This window comes from Aedes aegypti, chromosome 3, assembly GCF_002204515.2.
Source record: "Aedes aegypti strain LVP_AGWG chromosome 3, AaegL5.0 Primary Assembly, whole genome shotgun sequence".
NCBI lineage: Eukaryota > Metazoa > Arthropoda > Insecta > Diptera > Culicidae > Aedes > Aedes aegypti.
Window position 1 is genome coordinate 293,240,457 of NC_035109.1, and position 23,811 is coordinate 293,264,267.

The 23,811-nt window shown below is 40.1% G+C and overlaps 1 protein-coding gene across 1 annotated transcript in view; it reads left to right on the forward strand.

The window, feature by feature from the left end:
- The window catches only part of LOC110677757 (integral membrane protein GPR180-like), a 41,748-nt gene that overhangs the window by 8,575 nt on the left and 9,362 nt on the right, over positions 1 to 23,811 (forward strand). The window contains exons 2-6 of the mRNA XM_021849075.1: positions 18,485 to 18,911; positions 18,979 to 19,122; positions 23,242 to 23,312; positions 23,373 to 23,557; positions 23,627 to 23,731. Of these exons, the coding sequence (XP_021704767.1) occupies positions 18,485 to 18,911; positions 18,979 to 19,122; positions 23,242 to 23,312; positions 23,373 to 23,557; positions 23,627 to 23,731 (932 nt within the window). The remainder of the gene's footprint in view (positions 1 to 18,484; positions 18,912 to 18,978; positions 19,123 to 23,241; positions 23,313 to 23,372; positions 23,558 to 23,626; positions 23,732 to 23,811) is intronic.

The following is a 23,811-nucleotide window of genomic DNA, read 5'->3' on the forward strand; positions in this document are numbered from 1 at the left end:
TCTATACATTTAATTAAAAATAATTCATAAATAAGTCAGAGCAAGTCCTTCAAATTTGTTCAAATTTTATGCAAGTTGCAGACAACCATCCGCAGGATTGTCATCCGTATTTTTAATTTATTAGTCGTCCGGGAAAAATCCGGGAATTGGAAAACTGATTTTGAATGGACACCCTATCGAGAGGTTACCATTAAGATGATTATAGAACGAAGCCACACCTCAAATTTTCAAGACCACAAGACTTGGAAACCATACAGCGCTCCGCGTTGCAAATTTATCCTATTGGTCACCACCAGCAAGCAAGCATTTTGATTGGTTTTCAACGCGAACTGTTGTCAGATTCTCCAGTCTTGTGCACATGAAAATTCAAAGTTTGGTTTCGCTTTATAATCACCTTAAGTGTCATGGCAAATTCTTGGTGAGATCTTTGCAGGAATGCTAACAAGAATTCAGGGGATAATTGAACATTTTTTTGAAAGCTCTTCGAAAGATTTATGGAAAACATAATAAATAGATTGCTAAAAAGGTTTTAGGTGGTTTCATGAAATCCTGAAATGATCCTTGGCTTATATTTCTTTCAATTTGTACCGGATTCGTAGAGAATAACAAAATTCAGAGACGAAAAAGTATTTGGCAAATTTCTTGGGAGATCTAAGTGGTTCCCCACTGAAATCCTAGACAGTTTCACCATAGATAACAGATGTTTATGCTGGAACAAAGTTTTTCTGAAAACCTGTGTAAATATTCAAATTGAAACTCCTTGCAATCACTAGCGCCGCGTGAATATCAGTATCTTGAAATATTTCATATTCACCACTGACATCGTCATGGGAACTTAGCGATGACAGCGCCACCACGATGTTGCTACTTGCGTTGCCATTCAAAATGACCGTTTATTGTCTTACACAGTTTTACAATCGGACTTCAACGTCTGTTATCTGTGGTTTCACTGTCACTGTCGGATTCCTGAAACTACTGACGCTGATTCTTGGTTAAGTACACTGAGACAAAAAAACTTAATAATTTCTTAAGGAATAATTTTGATTTGGCGCCACAACGATTATTGTTGAAATTTTTAAGTTTTACTTATGATTTTGGTGAAGAATTTCAGTAATAAATTTCATAAGTCAATCAATGAAATTCGGTAATAAACGCAATGGTATTAACTCAAATCGTATTATCAATCGATAATGATGTACGCCTTTTATTTCAGGCGTGCACAAAAATTAACATGTTTTGATAACATATGATCTGTTTTCGATTAACTTGTAGCCAACATCGAAAGCGGAGTAGTTCTTCTAGCGATTGCTATGATAAATATTTCAAGTAATTGTTGTTAAAGAATTCAAAGCTCTCACTTATGAAACTTATGATCCCATTTTCGAAATGTTTAAGCGTGCAATGAAACCATAATTTGGCTGGTTCATAAGTCTTGATTTATGGAAAACCTAAGTATTTTTGCCTCAGTGCATAAATCATGACTTATAAATCAACCAAATTATGGTTTCATTTAACGCTTAATCATTGCGAAAATGGGATCATAAGTTTCATAAGTGAGAGCTTTGAAATATTTAAGAACCATTACTGTAAATAATTTTCATAACAATCGCTAGAAAAACTGCTCCGCTTTCGATGTTGGGTACAAGTCAATCGAAAATAGTTCACATGTTATCAAAACATGTCAACTTTTGAGCTCGCCTGATATAACAGGCAACCGGTATCAGTGATTGATAAATTTAATTAGGCAATTATCATTGCACTTATAACTATTTTCCATTTGTTGACTTATGAGATTTAGTAATGAAATTCTTCACCAAAATCATAAGTAAAACTTACAAATTTCAACAATAATCGTTGTGGCACCAAATCATAATTATTGCTTAAGAAATTATTAAGTTTTTTTGTCTCATAAGCGGTTTCTTCACCACCGCTTAGGCCTTAAACCTGGTTTAATCGTATGGGTAAACGTGGTTTACGACTTAAGCGAAGGTGAAGAAATCGGCCCTCAGTGTCAGACACATCGTACCATAAGCAACATGAATACTCGCGGAACATTACTAAAGGACCTATGTACAAATGAGAGATTTTCTCCTCTCTCGTTCTCTTTCGATTATAACAGTGGAACACTAAAGATTTTGGGAAGTTTTTCACTATAGATCGAAAATCAATTTCCTTGACTAGCGTTTCATACGAAAAACGCAACAGAAGAGTTTAATGTGACTCAGTTATATATGAAAGAGAAAGTAAACAAAGAGAGCCTCTCAATGTTAGATAGGTCCTTTAGTAATGTTTCGCGAGAATAGTTCGATCTTAGGGACCGTTCACATATTACGTAACACAACAGGGGGAGGGAGGGGGTCTTACATAGTGTTACGGTCCATACAAAATTTTCCATACAAAAGCTGTTACGTGGGGGAGGGAGAGGGTCTAAAATTGGCAAATTTTGCGTTACGTAATATTTGAATGAACCCTTACTTGTAATGTCCAATGTTACACACATACAGTGAAAGCAGCGCCAATCACGAAAAATGACAGGAACAAACAAAACCGTAACGTTTTCTAGTGAAGCTATCATGGTCAGAGGCATTCAATTGACATTTTTTTTCCCGACATTCGTTTGATCGCTCGTGTTGTGAATGTTTAAGGCAAGTACCGAATGTTAGCAAAAACGTGTCGATTAACGTGATTGCTTACAACACTGAGCAATTATGTCAGTAATGCCTCTGATCATTTCTACACAAATTTCTTCAGGGATGGCCGTCCGATGTTTTTCAAATAATTGCTTCAGAAAAACCAGCAAAATTGGACTGTTTTTTAACTTCATGGGTTACTTTAGAACTCCAAAAACATAATATCATAAGTTACTGCAGGGTTTTCTTTACGAAGACCTCTCGGATCTTCTTTCTAAAAATTGTTCAATATTTTTTAAGTATTTCGCTGATATTTCCCTGGAGACGTCCGTGGAAGAATGCCGGGATTGTTTTTGTAGATTTTCTTAGAAAATTTTACAAAAAGTGCCTTGTGGAATTTCTGGAATAACTCCAGAAGATATCCATAAGCTCTTGGTTGGAATGCTAAACGACAGTTTTCCACGATAGTCAAGGAAATCTCTGGAGGTATCTAAAATTACTGATTAAATTTTTGAGTATTTTCTAAACTAAAACTATGGAGGAAATCACAGAGTTCCTATTTTCAAGACGTTCAATCGCTATCCGCCCAGCACATATTTTGATCTGTCATTTCATGTGAATTCCTTGTGATAATACGACAAGTGTTCTACTCACATCTCTGTATGCAGTTTTTCATGAATTTCATTAGAACTTGATTAAGATATTACTCGGAAGATTTCTTCCAGGGTTTATAGGTATAGTGATTTTTACGGACTTCCTAAGGAGTACCTCGAAGAATTTGGTTTTGAATTCCTTCAAGAATCCAACCTGAAATCACCTAAGAAATTCCATCAGCAATTCCTCAAAAGAATCCGCAGATAACTTTCTAGAAAGCTTTGCAAGAATTTATCCAGTAATTCTTCCTTTGATTGCCCTAGGACTACCTCTAAGATTCGCATCAAGACATATCTAGGAATTCAACACTCCACATCCAAATTCTCCGGGGATTTCTTGGAATTTCCACCGAAAGTGTCGTTTGATGTCAAGCTTTCAACCAGAAGTCTCTCTAATACCTTCAGGGATCACCCCAATCAGGCAGTAATATTCCAAGATTCCGTCAGAAATTCCTTTAGTAATTCTTTGATAAATTTGCCAAGCATGTTTCCAAAGAATTTTTCTAGGGAAATGCCAACGACTTTTTCCAGAAATTATTGGAGAAGTCGTTGAAAAAAAAAACTAAAGAAATTTCCTAAGTATCATCTAATGAAACTTTTAAGTAAGTTCTAAGGTAACCCTTGATGAACTCTTTCTAGGATATCTGAAAGATATTCTAAACGCTTGAGTCTTAGAGGGTTTCCTAATAAATTGTTAGAAAAAATGATAAATAATACTTGATGTAGTATTCACAGGTGTGAAGAATCCATGGAGAAGTTAAGGGGATGCATATTTCAGATGTCACCCGTCGACTCCCATAGTAATCCAGTAACAACAAGTGTCGAAAAACTCGAGTGACACAGCTGAGTCGAGCGTTTTTTTTTTGGCCGACAGTGACTCCAGTCGAGTCATTTTGATCGACTCGACTTATAAAATAGACCCCTAAGAAACTTCTCAATGGGTTCTTCAAACGACCACACCTGAGTACTCAAGAAATATTTGGAAGAACTGCATAAGTAATCACTGGGTGAAATTCTGGAGAAATACCTAGGGAAATCTAAATGAATTTCATGAGAAATCCTAGATTGATATATTTAGGCATTCGAGGAAAACTTTTAAACGGATTTCCACAAATTATCCCCCGGGCAGCTTTTGGGACAGCATGGGAGTAATCTTGGATGAATTCTTTGCAGGAATTTTTATGAAAATGTATGTAGGAATAACTTTCAACTCGGCGTAGAAACTCTTGTAGGGTTTCTTGGAAAAACATCCAAACCAATATTCTTAAGAACTCAGGAATAAACCATTTTTGAACTCATGTAGAAATCTTTGGAAGATCTTGTAGAGTAACAACTGGAAAATTCAGTGAAAGAAATAGTGGAAAAATATCTAGAGGAAATCTGGAAAAAATAAGAGTAATCCATGTGATAGTATCTAGAGGTAGTATCGTTGTAGTGCTCAAGAATTTCGAGGAGCAAATTCTGGAGGAACTCTATACGTTTCCATCGAAAAATGCCAGGGAATAATTTCTGAGGTAATTGGTGGAGAATTTTCTAGAGGAATATCTGGAGGGATGCTTGGACGAGTGCCTGGGAGTATTTCAAGAGATTTAAAGAAGAAATCATTAAATCAATCACTAATGCTTTTTCTCAAGAAATCTGAGAAGAAATTCCCAAAAAATCTGTGGAATAGTCTGGTAATAGTCTCTGAAAGTTTCTCTAGAGCCTCTAGAAGTTTGCACCAGTATTCACTGCAAACAGAATAAGAAAAAAGTGAACCTTCTAGTTAAAATAAAGACTTTAGAGACCTTCCGTTAAAATACAGGCTTGCATTAAAATAGTGACCAAGTCTCTGAAAGAGAACTGCTACTAGCTCTGGCTGGGTCTATTAGTAATTTCAAGGCTGGTAGCGAGTCACTTTTTAGTGACTTGGTCACTTTTTTGAGGCCAGTCACTTTAAAGTCTCTTTTTTGAAGCCATTTCAACTAAAGTCACTTTTTACGTCAAAAAGTCACTTTTTTCAACTATTTTGAGCTAAATTTTCGGGAGAAAATAATGCACCGACGTTTTTTAATTTAGGCTGTTTTAAGTTAGGTCATCACCAGAACATCTTCTTGTCGGTATCAAAATAGTGGTTCATGGTTTCCATGTGAAAAAAAAAACTTGTAAAAAAGTTAATCTTTCATTGAGTTCCACGTAACTTGTAATGCAGGTCGGACTCGAATATCCGGAGACTCGATTATTCGGAATTTTAGACTCGATTATCCGGAGTATGTTTTTTACATTCTTGAGGTTCAGTTTTTTTGCATATGCATTTGAGATAATTTAGTATTACAATAAACAATATGAATAGTTTAGCTGTTTTGAACGTAGGTAAAAAAGAGGGTTTTAAGAAGATTATTTTTAGTGTATTTTTCTTTTTTCTTCTCAAGACTCCTAATATTCCTACAAATAATTTCTGGCTACGCCATTGCATCATATAAATAAAAAAAAAATGATTATATTTAAGTTATTTCATCGCAGATATTAATAACAAAGAATAATTATTTAATGTTCTATTCAAGAGTAAAAACTTATCATGCTTCCTAGGACAGACTTTATTTGCAAACCAAACCTTTAAAAATGGCCGGATAGATCTAAACTAGAGCATATCCTAAGGTTTTTTTTTACGTCGGTCGACGTCCCGCGTAAAAAAACGCGTTGTTTCAAAAATCAGCCTAAAACCGAGTTGTTTTTAAAAACGACGTAAAAAAGACTCGTGTTTTTCGACTATTAATTTATCGTCAATTTATCGTTTTCATTGAATCGTTCATGAAATCTTGCATGCATTCTTCTAAGAAATGTGGGGCGTCCTCTTCTTGGATTTTTTGATTCACTTCGGCAGGAGGTTTTTGAAAGCCACTTAGTTTATATTTGACAATAATATGCGCGGTATTGAAGTATTTTTTATTCCAATTCGACCAACTATAACCCCCAATGTCAAGTGAATCATGAAAATGTCCAAGTAATTTTGATTGAAATATTAGAAGATTAGTGCTATTAACTACTTTAAAAGAATAACTCAAAAGAACAGCCTGTTAAACCTATCGTCTTTATGCTAAATGTCCATTCAGTCCAACGTACTTCCCATTAAACTTACTGATGGAAAATTCCTGTTGAGTACGCCCCTGGCGTAGCTGCGCATCTTCCATCCAACAATCTGGCCCACTCATACCAGCCCAACCAGGAACAATAGAGCGAACAGAAGACAACCCACGTTGAATTAGATGTTGTGCAAACCAAGAAATTAACTAAATCTAAACATAACTTTATTGTATATTTACGTTGATTTGTAACGTGGCAACTTATAGGTAAACTATTATTGAATTAGTGCTTACTTGAAGTTATTGAAAAACCATTTCTCTACAGTAGTGCCGGCTTAAAACTAAATGAATTCATTCTAACCTAAAGCTACGCTACTCTAAACATACATGCAAGATATATGTACGATCACAGAAGATAGCATAGACAGCGCCAAGCATCGACCTTTATCATTGACCCTATGTACAAACTTACCGTGGACCCTGCACAGTGGGACTAAACGAATATAATAAGATGTTGGGATTTGCCAACTAATTGCACGGGATAATTTCCGAAATAATAATACCGGTAGGAACAACCGGGACAATGGGTACTCCAATTACGAACGTAATACGTACGATGTTGGGATTTGCCAACTAATTGCACGGGATAATTTCCGAAATAATAATACCGGTAGGAACAACCGGGACAATGGAGCGAACAGAAGACAACCCACGTTGAATTAGATGTTGTGCAAACCAAGAAATTAACTAAATCTAAACATAACTTTATTGTATATTTACGTTGATTTGTAACGTGGCAACTTATAGGTAAACTATTATTGAATTAGTGCTTACTTGAAGTTATTGAAAAACCATTTCTCTACAGTAGTGCCGGCTTAAAACTAAATGAATTCATTCTAACCTAAAGCTACGCTACTCTAAACATACATGCAAGATATATGTACGATCACAGAAGATAGCATAGACAGCGCCAAGCATCGACCTTTATCATTGACCCTATGTACAAACTTACCGTGGACCCTGCACAGTGGGACTAAACGAATATAATAAGATGTTGGGATTTGCCAACTAATTGCACGGGATAATTTCCGAAATAATAATACCGGTAGGAACAACCGGGACAATGGGTACTCCAATTACGAACGTAATACCCATTGTCCCGGTTGTTCCTACCGGTATTATTATTTCGGAAATTATCCCGTGCAATTAGTTGGCAAATCCCAACATCTTATTATATTCGTTTAGTCCCACTGTGCAGGGTCCACGGTAAGTTTGTACATAGGGTCAATGATAAAGGTCGATGCTTGGCGCTGTCTATGCTATCTTCTGTGATCGTACATATATCTTGCATGTATGTTTAGAGTAGCGTAGCTTTAGGTTAGAATGAATTCATTTAGTTTTAAGCCGGCACTACTGTAGAGAAATGGTTTTTCAATAACTTCAAGTAAGCACTAATTCAATAATAGTTTACCTATAAGTTGCCACGTTACAAATCAACGTAAATATACAATAAAGTTATGTTTAGATTTAGTTAATTTCTTGGTTTGCACAACATCTAATTCAACGTGGGTTGTCTTCTGTTCGCTCCATTGTCCCGGTTGTTCCTACCGGTATTATTATTTCGGAAATTATCCCGTGCAATTAGTTGGCAAATCCCAACATCTTATTATATTCGTTTATATTAACGAATCGGTCAATTCGGTCATGTCGAGCCGCGGTCGGTCAAATAAAGGCAGTAATGCCGGTGGGGGTGATAGTGATGCGAATGGTGGTGCGATTGGTGGTGCAACTAATAATGCGATTGGTGGCATAACTGAAGGTGGTGCAACTGGTGGTTTAAGGGTGGTGGTCACCGACGAAACCGTGGAACCGGAAGCATCATTTCCCGGTCAATCGTGTAGAGTTTGCCGTCGAGAGGACAACGAACAAATGGTGAGGTGTGATAAGTGTCTCAAGTGGTTTCACTTTATCTGCGTGGGAGTCACCCAAGCCATCGAAGACGTTCCGTGGAGCTGTGCTGGCTGCGAGAGCTCAACACAAAATGCCAATTTGCAGTTGAATCCAGCCGGCGTTGCTGCTTCTCACGGAGGTACCAAGAAGAAATCAATCGTTACAGAGGACAATAACGCTTCAACGCATCTTCAGCCAAGCGTCCAGGTAACTCCAAAAACCTCAAACACGATCAAAGCAAGCCAAACGAAGCCGAAGAAGACCACCAAGAAGCTCCCTAAGGATAAGTTGGAGTCGGTACCTCCGAAGGACGGGCATTCCCAGATGGACAGCTACAAGTTTCCGTCAAAGAAGATTGAGCCAGCGCTGGAAGTCGGTGAGCAACAGTATTATAGCAGCAAGTATCCGTCGAAGATCGTTGAGCCACCGGTTCGCAAGGCTAATTCTGTGTCATCTCATACGTCAAGTCATGCGTCCAGTAGATCGTCGCAATCTATCGCCAAGCTGAAGCTGCAGAAGTTGGAGGAAGAACGAATTCTTAATTCGAGGAAGTTGGAGCAAGAACGCCTCTACTTGGAGGAGAAATATAGACTTTTGGAACAGATGGCTAGTGAAAGCGGATCAGATGTGCACAGCCAGTCAGACGTCGTAAGCAGATGGCTCCCTAGAGCAGAATCGAGTCAGCGGTCGTTTGTTCCTGAACCCGTCCACCTTGCTGCCAATTCCGTCGTCAACCTTCGACCCAGAGCAGGCGAAGAAGCGCTCCGTAGCGCGCAGCGTGAATTACCGCAGTATCAGCCTGCTGCCAATCAAGTCTTCGAAGACGAACACCGTAGTGGCGTCCGAGAAGTTCCACAGCATGCTAGTTGCCTGCCGGAGTATGATGAAGATCGCTGTCCGTTAACCAAGAAGCAGCTAGCGGCGCGACAGGCCGTTTCCAAGGATCTGCCCCCGTTTTCCGGCAACCCCGAGGATTGGCCTCTATTCATAGCGACATTCAACAACACGACGGCCATGTGCGGCTTCACAAACGACGAGAACATCTTCCGATTGCAGAAAAGTCTGAAAGGACGTGCCTTCGAAGCAGTGAAGAGCCGATTAGTTCATCCTGCCAACGTTCCCGGCGTGTTGAAGACTTTGAAGATGATGTTCGGGCAGCCAGAAGCCATTGTTCATACGCTGATCGAAAAAATCCACGCTTTGCCGGCCATTAGAGAAGACAGACTGGAAACTCTGGTGGATTTCGCCGTCAGTATCGAGAACTTCTGCGCGACTGTGGATGCCTGCGGCTTGGATGAATACCTGTACAACTCTACTCTCCTGCATCAGCTAGTTAGCAAGCTTCCACCAACTATCAAGCTGAATTGGGCGCAGTACAGGATCGCACTTCCGGGAGTCAATTTAGCGTCGTTTAGCACTTGGATATACTCCCTCGCTGAAGCTGCTAGTGCAGTTACAATCCCAAACATAGTAAACTCCAGACCAATCCGGAGTGAGAGTCGCACAACAAAGAAGGGAAATGCCTTCGTGAATGCTCATTCCGAAAACGCCCCTTCAGAATCTCGTTCACCAAATCCTTCAAGTGGGAAGCGCTCGAACGCCAACGGAGAATGTCTCGTTTGCAAAGGAGCCTGCAAGGCGGTCGACAAGTGCAAGCGGTTTCTAGAGTTTTCCCGCGATTCGCGCTGGTCCACGGTACGAGAATTCGGACTCTGTCGTCGTTGTCTCAGCCGACATAACGGCGAGTGTCAAGCCAAGCTTTGCGGAAAGGATGGTTGCCAGTTCAAGCACCACGCGCTGCTGCACAAAGACCAAAAGCAACAATCACCCGCTTCACCAACAACGCAGTCATCTCCTGCATTGATCCCAACGACAACGGACGGTACGGAGCCTCCTAAGACCGGAGCCGGTCCTTCGACGCATAGTTGCCACGCACATCAGACTAAATCGAGCGACATACTGTTTCGCTATCTCCCGGTTGTGCTACACGGCAAGTATAGATCGATCCGTACACACGCTTTCCTCGACGACGGTTCGGATCTCACGCTACTCGACGAAGAGTTAGCCGATGAACTAGAGCTAGATGGAGAAGTGCGATCGCTTTGTCTTCACTGGACCGGTGGCACGCAACGTCAAGAGAAAAAGTCTCGGATCGTCGAACTCGAGATAGCTGGTGTACACAAAGGAGCTAAGAGTTTCACAATCAACGGTGCACGTACTGTGAATGAACTTATGCTTCCGCACCAGACGATGGACACCGAAGAACTCGCATCGCTTTACCCTCACCTAATGGGACTGCCGATCGAATCATATCACAGCGTTCGGCCACGTATCCTCATTGGCCTTAAGAACCAGCATCTCAGCCTTGCGCTCAAGTGCCGCGAAGGCAAACCGAACGATCCCGTCGCTATCAAGACCCGTCTAGGATGGACAGTTTGTGGAGGAAGATCCACAGATGTAACCAGCCCAGTGCACTCTGTTTATCACATCGGTTCATGCGAGGATCAGTACCCAGCGGACGAAGATCTACACCAAGTTATCAAAGACTACTTTGCGTTAGATAGCTTGGGGATCATGAAACCTTCTGAAGCACCTCTCTCCGTCGAGGATCAACGAGCGCAGTCCCTTCTCCAGTCGCTAACTAAGTTCACAGGAGAACGCTATGAAACCGGTCTACTCTGGCGATACGAAGCCGTTCGCCTGCCGGACAGTCGAGCGATGGCCCAGCGACGTTTCCAGTGCCTTGAAAAGCGCATGATGAAGGAGGAAATATTGGCTAAAACGTTGAAGGAGAAAATGACCGACTACCTGAAGAAAGGCTACATACGAAGGTTATCCGACGAAGAATTGCGGCAGAAAACACAGCGCGTTTGGTACCTCCCAGTGTTTCCAGTGACAAACCCAAATAAACCAGGGAAAGTAAGGATCGTATGGGACGCTGCGGCCAAAGCATTCGGAGTATCTCTGAATTCTGCCTTGCTGAAAGGTCCCGATCATCTTTCGTCGTTGTTAACTGTGTTGATCCGTTTCCGCGAACGTCCCATAGCCCTGACTGGTGACATACGGGAAATGTTCCACCAGGTACGGATCCGGCCAGAAGACCAGCAGTGTCAACGTTTTTACTGGAGGGACGATGATGGAAACGTAGCGGTCTACGTGATGTGCGTCATGACATTCGGCGCCTGTTGTTCTCCCAGCAGTGCCCAATATGCGATGAACCTCAATGCTCAGCGCTTCGCCCAGAAATACCCTGCAGCGGTGGAGGTTATCGAGAAACGGCACTACGTCGACGATATGTTGGTAAGCGTCGACACAGAGGAGGAGGCAGTCGAACTTGCCAAAGAAGTAAGGTACATCCACTCACAGGGCGGGTTCGAAATACGTAATTGGACCAGCAACTCTCAACGCGTCCTGGAAGCCCTACGTGGAAGCAACGCGGAAGAGAAGAATCTTGACCTTTCGCCAGAATTGGGAACGGAAAAGGTGCTCGGGATGTGGTGGTGCACAGCTTCAGACGTGTTCACCTACAAAGTCGGCTGGAACCGTTATGATAGTGATCTGTGGAAAGGTCGCCGCCAGCCCACGAAAAGAGAAGTTCTACGGGTTCTGATGACGATCTTCGACCCCCTTGGACTCATCGCGCCATTCCTCATGTTCCTCAAGATCTTACTTCAAGAAATCTGGCGCAGTGGAATTCAATGGGACGACAAGATCGATGACAATGCCTTTGCCAAATGGTGCAGCTGGCTGCGAGTGCTGCCTCAAGTCGAACAGGTTCAGATACCTCGATGCTTCTGCTCCCAAACCTCTTCGGAGTACGACGACGTTCAGCTGCACACATTCGTAGACGCGAGCGAGAACGCTATGGCTGCCGCATGCTACCTACGATTTGAGCGGAATAGCTTCGTTTGGTGCCGTTTAGTTGCCGCCAAAACAAGAGTAGCACCTTTGAGATACCACTCTATCCCGCGACTTGAGCTAATGGCAGCTGTTATCGGTACACGACTTTCCCAAACGGTCACCGAATCTCTGTCAATCACTCCAAGTAAGCAGTTCTTCCACTCGGACTCCAGGGATGTGATCTGCTGGATAAACTCGGACCATCGTCGTTACACACCTTTCGTTGCCAGCCGTGTTGGCGAGATTCTGGAAGCTACGGACCAGAAACAATGGCGGTGGGTCCCGACAAAGCTTAACGTAGCTGACGAAGGCACGAAGTGGGAGAAATTTCCGGACATGACACCAGAGTCCAGGTGGTTCATCGGGCCAGAGTTTTTACAGCATTCGGAAGAATTATGGCCGTGCCAATCAACGAAAGGTAGCAAGACATCAACAGAACTCCGTCCTTCACTGCTAACTCACTTCTCCGCACCAGATCCACCAATCAACGTCTCCAGCTGGAAGCGGATGATCAGAGTAGCCGCACTCGTACACCGTTTCGTTACGAACTGTCGTCTGAAGGTCCAGAAGAAGTCCACCATTCATGGGCCTACTTCCACGGAGGAAAAGCAAATCGCCGAACGCTACGTGATTCGTCAAGCTCAACGAGAAGCCTACCCAGACGAAATAGCAATTCTGCAGAAGCCGTCGAAACCCATTCCCAAAACCAGTTCCTTGTTTAAACTATCTCCTTGGATGGATAATGACGGATTGATGCGGATGCGAGGAAGAATCGACGCCTGTTGTCAAGCCACCGAAGACGCTAAGAACCCAATTATCCTCCCACGAGACCACCATACCACCAAACTTATTATCGCACACTATCACTATAAGTATAACCACCTTAACCACCAAACCGCTATAAATGAGCTCCGCCAAAGATACTGCATACCGCGACTACGAGTGGCCTACGCCAAGGTACGGTACAATTGCCAACACTGCAAAAACTACCGCGCCGCACCGCAGCCACCTATAATGGCCGACCTTCCTTCAGAGCGACTCGACGCATTCGCCCGTCCCTTCACCCATATTGGCGTCGACTATTTCGGCCCCCTCGAAGTCGTTGTAGGACGCCGCGTGGAGAAACGATGGGGCATGCTGGTTACATGCCTGACTACGCGTGCAATCCATATCGAAGTGGTGTACACTTTGAGTACTGATTCGTGCATCATGGGTCTTCGCAACTTTGCAGCACGTCGAGGCACACCCAAAACGATCTACAGTGATCGCGGCACTTGCTTCATCGGAACGAGTCGTGAAATGAGAGATGCGGCAACAACGATTAACCAGAAGCATATGATGAGAGAATTCGGTACTGAGACTACATGGAAGTTCAACCCTCCAGCGTCACCACACATGGGTGGCAGTTGGGAACGCTTGATCGGTATCGTGAAGCGTAACTTAATGGCAATTAGACCTCCGCATAAGCCTAACGATGAGGTACTACGAAACCTTCTAATGGAGATCGAAAGCACTGTTAATTCAAGGCCCCTAACTCACGTCCCGGTCGACGACGAATCCGCACCCGCTCTCACACCTAATCATTTTCTCCTGGGAACATCCGACGGTACGAAACCATTATGTACCCTAGATGACACCGGAATGACTCTACGGCGGTCCTGGAAGATGTCTCAACAACTAGCCAACCTGTTCTGGAAACGTTGGCTTACTGAGTACTTGCCGGAGATCACGCGAAGAACAAAATGGTACACCGATACGAAGCCAATCACCATTGGCGACGTCGTTGTGATCGTCGATCCGAAGCTGCCTCGCAACTGCTGGCCTAAGGGCAAGGTCATCGGAACCAGCATCAACCAAAAGGACAAACAAATCCGGGCCGCAACCGTACAGACTGCAACCGGAGTGTTCGAGCGTCCGGTAGCCAAGTTGGCGGTGTTGGATGTACGGCGCGACGAACTGTAAGCCGTTTAGGGAACCGGCGTACCGGGGGGGAGTGTTGAGTACGCCCCTGGCGTAGCTGCGCATCTTCCATCCAACAATCTGGCCCACTCATACCAGCCCAACCAGGAACAATAGAGCGAACAGAAGACAACCCACGTTGAATTAGATGTTGTGCAAACCAAGAAATTAACTAAATCTAAACATAACTTTATTGTATATTTACGTTGATTTGTAACGTGGCAACTTATAGGTAAACTATTATTGAATTAGTGCTTACTTGAAGTTATTGAAAAACCATTTCTCTACAGTAGTGCCGGCTTAAAACTAAATGAATTCATTCTAACCTAAAGCTACGCTACTCTAAACATACATGCAAGATATATGTACGATCACAGAAGATAGCATAGACAGCGCCAAGCATCGACCTTTATCATTGACCCTATGTACAAACTTACCGTGGACCCTGCACAGTGGGACTAAACGAATATAATAAGATGTTGGGATTTGCCAACTAATTGCACGGGATAATTTCCGAAATAATAATACCGGTAGGAACAACCGGGACAATGGGTACTCCAATTACGAACGTAATACCCATTGTCCCGGTTGTTCCTACCGGTATTATTATTTCGGAAATTATCCCGTGCAATTAGTTGGCAAATCCCAACAATTCCAATGTCACTTATATCAACCATTTGTTCTTTTTAAGTCGGCGTTTAAAGGACGCGGTTTTAAGAAGTATTTCAATCATATTCGATCTTCTATCATCATTTTTTATTTGAAATATTGATTAATGCCCAAGTATAACATTTTCCGTAATCTTAATCTGGTTACATAAAATATTAACCTTATTAGGTAGGAGAGTTTGGATGGAAATGTGAAACTACAAAAATTTTATTTTTTTTTTCAAATGTTCTAAATCGTATTGAAATTTACAAAATAAAATACTTTGGTGATATTTAGACACAACATTTTGAAAAGATTGAAAATTTGCTAAAAAAGGAATATTTATGTAAAAGTAAACTTTTCTGTTTGAAAAATTGTTGGGAATATCTTAAAGCTTTGGAAGTACAGTCGACTCTCCACTTCTCGATGTTCTATATCTCGATATCTCTCCCTATGTCGATGATTTCTTCGGTCCCTTCAGTCTGCATACATTTCCTCTCTCCATATCTCGATATCCTCCTTACCTCGATATCTCCATATCTCGATGTGCTCCTGTTGATTTTATGTTCTAAATTTTCTCTCCGTATGTCGATATGACTCATAATCATAGGTGACTAGACTAGATTTTAGTGGTTCAAAACAATTTCATAACGCGAGATGACGTCTGCTTGTTTATTATTTTCCTGGTAACGGAGTGATTTTCAATCTAGTGTTCATTAAAAATTTGTTCTATGTCTCGATCTCTCCGTATCTCGATGGTCCCTTCGATATCGAGATGTGGAGAGGCGACTGTACAATAAAAATTTCCAAATATGGTAGTCAACTAGACTTACTACCTGCAGAAGATCATATTGAATATTCCCAATCTATTGGATATTGATCGTAAAACAGTATATTAGAATTGAAATAAAACTGATTTCGGTTGGATTTTCAAGTCACTTTTAGTCACTTTTTCGAGAATCGAAAGTCACTTTTTAGTCACTTTTTTCGCAAATCTGGTCACTAAAATAACTTTTTTCGGTACCAATTTTTGCTACCAGCCCTGTCTATTAGTCTCTTTTTCTACCAGCATAATTTCTTAAGTCTCTATTTTCCTTCTCCTTGAAGTAACTTCTGATTCTTTATACCTAACCAGAAATTTCCCCCAGAGATTGCCAGGATTTCCCCCAGAGAGTTTTTCACCAATTCTTCCACCGATATTTCCAGTCCTAGCAGTCCTTTCAAAAATTCCTACAAGGGCTGGTGGTACCTCTCTTATTAGATGCCTGGTCGCTATTTTAATGGAAATTAGTAAAAAGTATCTATTTCCAATATAGAAGATCTCTAAGGAATCTTTCTGTTAAGCAAAATGATCTGTAAAGTCACTCTTTTCCTTTTTCTCTCTACAGTGAGTCCTTGTGTAAATTTTTGAGGCTTCAGAGATTATACTAGGCTAGGCTATTACATAGTTTCTTAACCTGAAATAGCTTCAACGAACACATTTTTTTTAATGCAAATCCAATCATTTACTGTGACAAATTTGTAATTTGTTTGATTTGTTTTGCAAATAAAGCAATATTACGAGTCGTCTCTGATTTCTTCACAGATTCTCCGAAGAAAAGTTTTAGGGACTAATCCAGTAATCCCCAGTGTGGCGAACTCGCCAAGGGCGGAAAGTCAGCTAAATAAAAATAAATAATAATAATAATAATCAAGCAATTTTCCCAGAAATTAGTCCTGTAATTCCTCTAATGGTTTCTTAAACTCTGTTCAAATACATAGACGAATTCCTTTAGATTTTGCTCCAGAAAATATTTCACAGGGATTAGAACAAAAATTCACTTGGGTATTCCGTTTTTCTGAGATATATTTTAAATACACCTACAGCTTATTTTCATGAAAAATCCACAAAGCTTTATTATAAGGGCTGAAGCAATTTGTGTGGGAATTATTCTACAAAATCATTCTTGGGAATTTCCTACGGCATATTTTCTCTAGTAATTCATCCGGCCATTTATTTTAATTCTTCCAAAAATCGCTTTATGAATTTCTCCTGTGATTATTTCACTAAATTTATCGGGAACTTTCCCACTAAATCCTCTACAATTTCAGCCAGTGTTCCCAAGAAGTTGCTTCATAGATTTGTCTAAATATTTATCCAGTATTTTGTCCATGGATCATTCCTGCAATCTGTTACTTGCAGATCCCTCAATTAAATTATGCATTGATTCTTGAATATTGAGAGTTTCACTCCTTACAGCTATTTTTCATGCAATTCCTCCGATTGCTTACACATAAATTTCTCCAATTACATCGTTTTTTTAAGGATTCCTTCGAAGAATCCTACTAGATAGGATTTCTTTTGGTATTTTTCCAATAACTATTTCAGCAATATTTTTCATACAATGAGAACCATGAGTCATGCAAGATATCCCAACTGGTCCAGAAGTTCATTCGATGATCCTTGCAGGAGATCGTTTTTGCAATATTTTATCATGTTATTTCGCCGAAAGTTTCATCTGCGATTACTTTAGGAATTTCTTTAGAAAAACGTTCTGGAATGGACTTCTGAAAAAATCGTTAGTAACTCCCTGAAGAAATTCTTAGAGACATTCCTAGAAGAATGGCATGAGTTCGTTTGGCATAACAGTCGTTTGGCATAATAGTCGTTTGGCATAATGGTCCTTTGGCTTAATTGAAAAAGGAAGATACTGCAGTGGTACTGTAATACCCGGGACCATAAGATGCGTTATAAAATATCATGTTCCTTTTTTTTTCAAATAACTTGGCATAACTTAGGCATTGGACATATTTTTGTCAAAAATGTGCTATAGTATCCCGAACTTAATGGACCCTCAAGTCATGTATGATGAAATTCAAAAAGAGCTTTATTGGATATTAGTTTCCTTGAAAAATGAAGATTAGAAGTATGTCCTATCAATAAAAGAAGAATCTCTTGAATGTTTTTAAAAGTATCCTTTGAAAAACTTTTGATTGAAGTCTCAAAGAAACTCTGATCAAACATTTTAGAGGAAATTCTAAGGAACCCTCGGTGGATTCTCCGGAATAATTTATGAAGATATGTACATTAGAGAAATCACTGGTTGAATTCTTTAGGAAGTCCTTAACAAAAATCTTGGAGGTAATGTTTTGATAAATTCCGGATTTGCTGAGGACTTGCTGGAAGAATTTCTGGAAGAATTTTTAAACGAATTTCTGAAGAAATGATTGGAGGAATCTCTGTTGTAATTTCTAAAGGTATCCTTAGCAAAATTCCTGTTTAAATTCTAGAAAATATTCTGAATGAAATCCTTAGAGGAATTTATTCAAGTCCATTAAAGAATCACTGTATCTCTTTCTAATGATTTTTTTTAAATCATGCATGAAGATATGCCTGAATTACAATCTGTTTAAATTTCTGGAGAAAGTCTTTGGAAAAAAAAACATAAATTTGTGTCACAAGTAATCTTCATGAAAATCCTCGAAATCTGAGAGGGGACGGGCCTAGTGTAGTGTTTGGAACTCACCTCTGAGAGATGCTGGCCGGATTCTCTGAGGAATGTTTACCATAATTTCCTGTGTTGTCTCTTTTTAGTCCTTTTTAGCCATCAGTTCTCTGAAGTTCCTTTTTTGATGACACTCAGTAGTTACCAGCCGTGAAATACCAGAATGCCAAATTCTAATATCATCCTTTCTATTTTAGATTCTGGTACATCTCGATGGTTGCCTGTTACCAAAACCAGACAACCTGCCAGTGGCACTACTACGACTATCGAAAATTCCACGCCCATCCACCGGAAATCGATTACGACATCCAGCTGGTGAACGGGAATCCCAACCGGCAGAGCGCATCCTTCTTCAATCCGCTGCTATTTCACTTCTCCTTCGATCAGCAGAACACCCTGGAGATGTATCTGATCTTTTTCGTCATCTACCTGGTGATGGTTCCGCTGCAGATCTACGCGGTGCGACTGCAGAAGCATCCGGTGACGCGACTGTTCACCATCAGCCTGCTGCTGGAGTTCATTAGCGTTTGCCTGCTGCTGACCCACACGGTTCGATACGCCATGAATGGCGTAGGGAACGAAAATCTGGCCATCACCGGAGACATCTTCGATATCTTCAGCAGGGTAAGTTGTTGTTTGGGGCGGTGAGTCGGCTTTACATCCGAAGCTCAAACGGAACGTTTCATTGCAGACATCATTTATGCTAATACTGTTGCTGCTGGCCAAGGGTTGGGCGGTGACGCGGCTACAAATATCCGTCAGCAGTTGGATCCTGCTCATGGTCATTTGGATTCCTTACTGTGCAATACACGTGCTCCTGTACATATGGAACAGGGTAAGTTCTGTCGGTTTGATTGCTTTTTTAACCTTCTGTCTGTACCTTGGGGTCATATTGACCTCGAATTCAAATCGCTAGAACTGCATATATCCGCAGACACAGTTTTATACAGGTTTGATTGCAGATGTCTATATGAAAACTTTGTCACTTTTTAATGCAAGTTTTCCAAATGTTTTTACTTCCCTGGGCTTGGGATTATATTTTCCAGGGAGCGATGAGTTTTGATAATTGATCGCTGTAGTTAGTAGTACTACTGCATAGTACGGCTATTACTCATCAAAATTACTTTCACTTCGGGAAAATATAATTTCAAACTGGCGAGAAGATTTCAAACTGAGGGTGGGTTAGGAGCACAGTCAGACCCTTGAATGTGCAATGTGGGGTAGTAATTGGGAATGCCATTGACGGTTTGTTATCTTCTACGAGGTTTTCGAAAACCAACAGGGCGCGTGCACCGGGTTGCGGATAGGAGCAAAGGGAGATCAATAGTATCTACTTAAAATAATAGAGCAAAAAGCCGTTCCATGATTAGGTAATGTTTAGCGATCTTGTATGGTATTCTAGTACTATAAAATTCTTCACTCACTGGTAATTCTGGCCTTGATAATATCCATAGTGATAAAACCATAAAATAATACCTAATATGTAGTAATAAACAAAATAAATCAAATCTTCTATACTTGACAAGGTTTTGAAGACAATCAATGAGTGAAAGAACTACCTATTAAAAAAGCCACATCAGCTAAGGTTATGCATATACAAATGTTGGTCATAGGGTCATGGCGAGCATTCGGTTTGTATGTCTATGATTGATTCTTATCTAATAGGGGCACTAGAAGACCACGCGGACAATTTCGAAACAAATTATTTTTATACATCGGTCTTATGATCCGAAAGGCTCAGCTATGCTGTAATGTCATTTTTTAAGCTATTCATGAGTGCTGTTTAATTGTTTATTATTCTATCAAAACTACATAATTACTCATTACTAATCACTGTTCCTATATTCTCTCTTTCTCACCTTCTTATCTGTTGCATGATTATGATCATTACTAATATAATGCATGAGCATGCACAATAAGAATAATTTCAGAATTGTAAGCCGTCAATGGATAACTGGATAGAATAGCTTCGAAAAGGTTGCTCAAGTATAAACATCATGAGTAAGTAACACATTTCATTTTAATAATATCAAATATATTTATATAAATCAGCACCGCCAATCAGTGAACTGAATTATAATTTTATATCTGTACATGATAAAAACATATAAAGTTTGTAAAGTTGTCACCAACGATTGAATTGCGTTCTTTATAGTAATGTTCAATCATTATCAGAAGCTCCTAAAGCGTCGCATTGTGTCATCAGCAGTTCTTAGCATCACTCTCATATTGTTATTACTTTGTTGTTTATTAAATTTCTATAAAGCGATCAGCTCATTCTTTCTTACTTGTACAATTGTTTGGAATTTTAATAAATCAAACCAAACTTCATAACTCAAATTAAATTGCTCTCAGCACATTTACATTTTGCAGCATTATTCGCATTACTGTGTCAAGTCCCCAACCCTTCCTATCATTTCCGATGGTGTTCAAGTGGTCCGCATAGACTATTACGGCCATTACCTATCCCTGCCCCCGGCTTTGGACTGACTTGTGCTCTCATTGCCCCTCCAAACGCTGCAAAATGAAAATGAAAAATGAAAAAGTTTTCCAAATGTTTTTACTTTTATAGGTGGTTTCTAAAGTCTATTTTTCAACCAAAATAGTCTCTGAGGACATTTATCGTATTTTTGTCTGCAGTATTTTATTCTAGGCTAAATTCCAGAGAAAACCTTACTAACGAAAATATTCCCACATAATACAATTTTTGGAAGCCTGGAAAAACCTGGAAAACTCAGGGAATTTTCTTGTGGAAAATGAATAGACACCCTGTAAAGTTTATAAATCAAAAGAACAAAAATCTTGGACGAAATCCAAGGGGAATCGATAGGATTTTCTTGACAAATTTATGGCAAATATTTAAAAAAAGCTCTCGTGGATTCTCTGACGCAATTTCTGCGGCCATCTTTTGAAAACTTCCGGGTTGAATTCTTGAAGATATCTTGGAATTCTCTCGGAAATCTTTAAACAAATAACTCAATAAACTCTTGACAAAAATTTCAAAGTAATATCTGAGAGGATCACTGGGTCAACTTCTCTAATGAAATGCTATGAGAAACTAATGAACAGATAGGGGAACTTACGTATTCTCGGCAGCTTAAGCCGATGCCGTGCTTCTTTTGTAATTTTCTCGGACATCAGCAGACAAGTTCCATGTTTGTCTATTTACATTTATGCGTTGCCTAATCCTCTATCGATTCACACCGACAGACTTGTCAAAATGCTTTTGGAAACGTTTTTACAACGCTGCGAACATCCCTTGTCAGTGTGACTATTGTCGGCAGCCTCAATTTCTTCGGCAACTTTCCCATAACAACTGCTGGTGAATATCTTCGGCAGCTCCAAATCAGTCGCATTTTGAGGCGTTTTCATTTGAATTGATGACATCTCCGGCGATATCGTTTGTTTAGTCTCGGAAATCTCACCAGCGGGAAGCGGACAGAACAAAGAATCATCTGAATGTTTCCACTGGTGTGTTTTGATAGAAAAATACTTTGTATTTGGCGTTTGAAATTTGGTTGCCGATAATAGTCGAATGGTGCCGAAGCCGTAAGTCTCCCTACCTAAGGTAGGTAAACCTATTTGAAATTTTTTAGAACATGCAATGTGGAGTCTTCGAACTAAAGAATATCTTTGCCGATGGCACTAGTCTTGTAACTTAACTCAATCTGGAGGTACCGTCAAAATGAATAACTTTTAACACTTTTCAACTTCAAAGTTCTATAGACGATAATTTAAAAGTTCTAACTTATAATGAATAAAAAGCTGTCGGGTGTTCTATTCATCAATACGATATGGTGTATGTTTTACTGAACTTTAGTGCTCATGAATTAGAAGGATCGGAAATTGACGGATTTCACGCCAACTCGACACGCGATTGGCAGCACCCCTTAAGAATTCAATGAAACTTTCTGGATGCGAAAGTATGTAAAACTAAGATACTTTGCATACTTTGTTTTTTCAAAATCGATCTAGACTAACATTTGGAAAGGGTCAAAGTTTATTTTTACTTTTTTTTTATAAACCCGTAGTGCATATTTTAGGGAAAAAAGTTTTTCTAACATCGAATTTTTTAAGTCCAAAATGAATTTTTTATTTTTTTTAAATCGACTTTAAAGTTTTGAAACATTTTTGTTTTCAGTGTAGAAAATGTGTTTTTATTTTTTCAATATTTTTTTTCTAAAACTTCAGGAAATTTCACAACAGTCCCCCATACAACAGTTTTTTGTAGGTCTTACCGTTTTCGAGTTATACGGGTCTATAAAAAAAGTAAAAAAAAAACTTAGGGACTTAAAAAAATCGATGTTAGAAAAACTTTTTTCCCTAAAATATGCCCAATTTGCAATGTATGGATGACTTTTAGTAAATTTAATTACGAAACTTTTTGCTTAAGGATGATCAAAATCTGAAATGGCCGTTTTTTTAAATCGACTTTAAAGTTTTGAATATTTTTTTTTTCAGTGTAGAAAATGTGTTTTTATTTTTTCAATATTTTTTTTTCTAAAACGTCAGGAAATTTCACGACAGTCCCTCATACAACATTTTTTTGTAGGTCTTACCGTTTTCGAGTTACACGGGTTTATAAAAAAAAGTAAAAATAAACTTTGACCCTTTCCAAATGTTAGTCTAGATCGATTTTGAAAAAACAAAGTATGTAAAGTATCTTAGTTTCACATAGTCTTCACACCCAGAAAGTTTCATTGAATTCTGAAGGGGTGCTGCCAATCCCTTTGTCGAGTTGGCGTGAAATCCGTCAATTGTGCATTGTTAATAACTGTGGAAGTACTCATAAGAACACTATGCTGAGAAGCAGGCTCTGCTCCAGTGAGGACGTAATGCCAAGAAGGGGAAGAATAATAAGAAAATGACCCCAAGGAACTGACAATGTAACTCTTTTTTGCATGCACGAAGGTTAATTGACAAATTTAATGATTATTTGAATGCTCTGTTTCAGACCGAGGTCGATATCATATCCGACATCGACGAGTACCAGACGTGGCCCGGCTGGTTGGTGCTTGCGTGCAGGTAATTTCCAAATCTTCCTGACTAGGTCTATGTCAACATTCGTTTCCCCTTTACTTTAAGGTCCACCATGATGCTGTGGTTCCTGTGGGAGCTGCGCATCACCATGAAGTACGAACACTCGACGCAGAAGCTGGACTTTCTGCTGCACTTTGGCGCTTCCAGTTTGGTGTGGTTCATCTATCTGCCCATCGTGGCGCTCATTGCGGTCAATGTGAACCCACTGTGGCGGTATAAGTTGCTATTAGGTAATTGAGCGTTTTGGAGTGGACTGATGGATGGATTCGGATTATATTGTTGGACGTTTCTTTCCCTAGGAATTACAAATTCAGCCGATTGTCTGGCGTACTGCGTAATGATGGGGTTGCTGTGGCCAAATCGCGCCGGACAGTATCTGCTGCTGACGGGGTCCCACTATACAGGTTCGTATGTTATTTTCCTTCTCTTATCTAGATATAGCATTCGTACTCGCCCTCAAGCAGTGCGGATTATGTACCTTGGC